At 39.7% G+C, this 4,716-nt stretch overlaps 1 protein-coding gene across 1 annotated transcript in view; it reads right to left on the bottom strand.

The window, feature by feature from the left end:
• The window catches only part of LOC115224496 (SUZ domain-containing protein 1), a 34,804-nt gene extending 33,040 nt beyond the window's left edge, over window positions 1-1,764 (bottom strand). Inside the window, exon 1 of the mRNA XM_029795406.2 lies at window positions 1,425-1,764. Coding sequence (XP_029651266.1) covers window positions 1,425-1,478 — 54 coding nt within the window. The 5' untranslated portion in view covers window positions 1,479-1,764. The remainder of the gene's footprint in view (window positions 1-1,424) is intronic.
• Between the last annotated feature and the right edge of the window lie 2,952 nt (window positions 1,765-4,716).

Below are 4,716 nucleotides of genomic sequence, written 5' to 3'. Positions count from 1 at the left end.
GGAAATATTGGGGGGGAAAAAGGTTTGTTGAAGTAAGGAAATTCTTAAAGTTAACAACGCCAACAAGGTAAAAAAAATATTTAAGATAAGGAATATCTAAACCGATTGCATCTTCTCTAAACATCTTGTGTAGTCTTTAAGCTCCCCCTTTTTAGGTGGTTGTGAAATGAAAAGGGATTATTCTAAACAGTTACCATTTACCGAAAGATGGAACATCAGAGACAGAAGATGCAGAAGGAGAGAAAGAAACCAAAATGTAAATCCCACGGGCCGGACCGAATATATTTCCATATCTAGAGCTTTAAGACAAAAAAAGGATCAACGTAGGAAGTTAAGAAACAATATTTATCGTGGATATTTTTTATAGAATTAAGGGGGAAAACGAAGGTGATGAGATGTTAACATCTGATGGAAAAAAGGTGATTGTTGAAGGTAAATTTATCATTATTAGTAGAAGCGGTAATTGTATTATTAATCCAGGTAGAAATATATAAAGTTAGGTCTACAGTTCACTGACATTTCAGTTGAAGGCAGCTGACCGAAGATTAAATTAAATCTATACAAGATGTGTATGTACAATCGTTTATTACATATGTGTATGTGCGTATATATATATATATATATATCCTCACATCGATGAGGCACCGGAAAATTCCACAGAATCTCTAAATACTAGGGTCCTCCCTTATATATACACCTATATAAACATACACACACACATGTAGTTACATATATATATATAATATAAACATACACATATATGTGTATGCTATGTGTACGTATATACATACATGTATATACTATATATATGTATATACATGCATGTATCGCAATATACATGTGTATATGTATGTTATATTGTTTTGTGGGGTCTGTCTGTGTGTTGTATAAATAAGAATTGGTAAATGAAACGGGTTGTAGGCCAGCCGCTAAGTATGACACGTGCAAGAAGAATGTGGTCAGAGCAAAGACAGAACAGAACAAAAAATAACAAAAGAAGAAGAATAATAGGTTTGGACATATTAAGGGTTCACAAAGAAGAAACAGTGTTAATAATAATAATAACATTAATGGTGATAATAATGAAAACCCCCTTCAAGACACATAACTAGAGACACTCACTACCACCATCACCATCAACAAACAACACTATAGTAATAAAAATAATAATAACATCACAGCCGCATCCACCACCACCACCACAAGCATCAACATCATCATCATCATCATCAATAACAGAAATAGTAATAGAAACATCACCGCCGCCTCCACCACCACAACTACGTTCGGCATATATCAAAAGTGTAGAGCATGGAGGACACAAAGTCGGGGATCGCCAGAGTGTATCATGGATCCCTCACTTTGTGCCCCTTGCAAACGGCAACAATCGAAGGGGATGGATTCTTTTTTTTTTCGGTACTTACTGCTTTATCATCCAGTTCCTCCCAACTATCCAGTACTTCACCGTCGTCAGCCATAGTTTGAATATGTAAACTGGAGTCAACTGGATGTTTCGAATACTAGAAACATTTGCTATTCTTCTTTGGTTTGCAAACAAACAAAAATGTGTGTAAAAAAAAAAAAAAAAACAAGAGCAGCAGAGCAGCACAGGAGGAGTCGTCGTCGTAGAGAGTAATGTAGTAATGATGATAATAATAATAATAATAATAATAATAATATGAGACAACAACAACCCCCGTCTTTGAATGTGTTTCGCTCCGTGTGTGACAAAAACGTGAAGTAGTTGTGGTTCTTCTTTTAAAAACCTCTCTAAAACAAAGGGAAGATAACCTGAGCTCGACGGATTTACCTCCCCCTGATAATTAAAATAGCACCTGCCGGGACCTTGCCTTTTTTCTTAAAAAAAAAAAAATATATATATATATGAGTGTGTATGTGTGGTTCCCTGCCCCGAAAGTTAGCGGTTGTAGTGTGTCTTTTTTTTTTAAACTTAGTTATGTGTGACTTTATATGTATATATGAATACATATATATGATTAATATATATATATATATACCGGAGTAAACACATAAATGTGAAACAAGGTGGAAAAAGAGTACTCAAATACCAGTGGTAGAGTAATATGCTTTATTTTAAGCAGCAGAAAATTCAACAAAATCTGTTACTCTGAGTTTCTCGTTGCCGTTCATCAGACAGTTTTTGCTATATATATATATATATATATATATATATATATATTCATATAAGGAGAGAGAAAGAAATACATGCATAGCATCTTATTTAAAAAAGAGTGCCTTCATTTTTTTTCTTCTTAAAGTAAATTACTATGTAAGTCTGTAACTTGTTAAAAGGAATTTTTGATGTAACAAAAATATAAAAGCATAAATTATTCTTCTCTCCTCACATTTTCAATGGTTCCCTAAATTGCTCCGTTCACTTTTCAGAGAAAAACAGGGGTTGGCAAGGTTCGTAAATTCATAAGATTTTCACAAAACAATTCCAAGGTTCGGACATAGCCGAGTGATTAAGAAGATTGCTTCCCAACCACAACATGCTTTTGGGTTCAGTTCCAGTGCATGGCACCCTTGACAAGTGTCTTCTATTATAGCCCTGGGCCAGCCAAAGACTTGTGAGTGAATTTCATCATCATCATCATCATCTAACATCTGATGTCCATGCTGGCATGGGTTGGATGCTTTGACCAGGGTTGGTAAGCTGGAAGGTTGCACCAGACTCCAGTCTGATTTGGCATCGTTTTCTATGGCTGGATGCCCTTCCTAACACCAACCACTCTGAGAGTGTAATGGGTGCTTTTACGTACCACTGGCACAGGTGCCATTTGCACGACACCAGTATCTGCCACGACTGTGATTTTGCTCAGCTTGACGGGTCTTCTTCTCAAGCACAGCATATTGCTAAAGGTCTCGCTCAACCACTTTGCCTCTGGGAGGCCCAGCGCCTGAAAAGAACTCAATCACTTTGCCACCGAGAGGCCCAATGCTCAAAAGGAACTCAACCACTCTGCCTCCGGGAGGCCCAACACTCAAAAGGAACTCAACCACTTTGCCTCATTGAGGCCCAACACTTGAAAGGAACTCAACCACTTTGCCTCATTGAGGCCCAACGCTTGAAAGGAACTCAACCACTTTGCCTCTAGGAGGCCCAGCGCTTGAAAGGAACTCAACCACTTTGCCACCGAGAGGCCCAATGCTCAAAAGGAACTCAACCACTCTGCCTCCATGAGGCCCAACGCTCAAAAGGAACTCAGCCACTTTGTATCCATGAGGCCCAATGCTTGAAAGGAACTCAACCACTTTGTCTCTGGGAGGCCCAACGCTTGAAAGGAACTCAACCACTTTGCCTCCATGAGGCCCAACGCTTGAGAGGAACTCAACCACTTTGCTTCCATGAGGCCCAACGCTTGAAAGGAACTCAACCACTTTGCCTCTGGGAGGCCCAACACTTGAAAGGAACTCAACCACTTTGCCTCATTGAGGCCCAACGCTTGAAAGGAACTCAACCACTTTGCCTGATTGAGGCCCAACACTCAAAAGGAACTCGATCAATTTGCCTCCGGGAGCCTTAATGCTCAAATGGTACCCTTTACATGCCACTGGCATGGGTGCTAGTTACGTGACACTAACATCAGCCATGACTATGATTTCATATGGTTTGACAGTTCTTCTCAAGCACAGCATATCACCAACGGTCTCAGTCACTAGTCACTGCCTCTCCTACTTTGATACATTGAAACTGACAGAAGACTTTGTAGTAAAGATTGCTTGCCAACATAACATGGCAGTCGTGGTTTAGGATGAATGTTGCTGTAATTTAGCCCCAGGAGACATCGTCTCCAGCTGGCTATACGACACGATCTGTGTCCTTACATTTTTGAACAAGGGAATCTAGTACTCTCACCCAGCTCAAAACAATATCTGTGTATCGCGATTTCCGGATTATAAGGACACAGATTGTGTTGTATAGCCAGCTGGAGATGATGTCTCCTGGGGCTAAATTACAGCAACATTCGTCCTAAACCAGGACTGCCATGTTATGTTGACAAACAATCTTTACTACAAAGTACTGTTGCTGAATATCTCATGTTGTGAGATTTGTAGTAAAGATTGTTTGTCAACATAACATGGCAGTCCTGGTTTAGGACGAATGTTGCTGTAATTTAGCCCCAAGAGACATCGTCTCCAGCTCGCTATACATCACAATCTGTGTCCTTATAATCCGGAAATCGCGATATACAGATATTGTTTTGAGCTGGGTGAGAGTACTAGATTCCCTTGTTCAAAAATGTAAGGACACAAATCGTGTTGTATAGCCAGTTGGAGACGATGTCTCCTGGGGCTAAATTACAGCAACATTCATCCTAGGTGTGTGATTGAGAGTGTGTATGTATGTTTGTATGTGCAGGAGCATGGCCTAGTGGTTAGGGTGCTGCACTCCTGATCACAAGATCAGGGTTTCAATTTTTGGATCAGGTGGTGTATTTTTTTTTCTTTCGAGCCAAAGCACTTCATCTCACATTGCTCCGTGATAACTTTGGCGCCAGACATGTGGTACGCTGAATTCCTGTTCAGGCAATGCTGATTTGATGGAGGGAGAGAGATAATCAACAGCACAAACACATGATCACTATAAGCAAATCATTTGCACAGGTCACTCAGTTAGAAATTGCACAACGGTCTTTCTCGGACTACGAGAGACAACAACAACAACAGCAACAATCATCATCATCATCATCA

The sequence above is a fragment of the Octopus sinensis genome, linkage group LG25 (assembly GCF_006345805.1).
Source record: "Octopus sinensis linkage group LG25, ASM634580v1, whole genome shotgun sequence".
In the NCBI taxonomy this organism is placed as follows: domain Eukaryota; kingdom Metazoa; phylum Mollusca; class Cephalopoda; order Octopoda; family Octopodidae; genus Octopus; species Octopus sinensis.
This window is presented reverse-complemented; position numbering and strand designations above follow the sequence as displayed.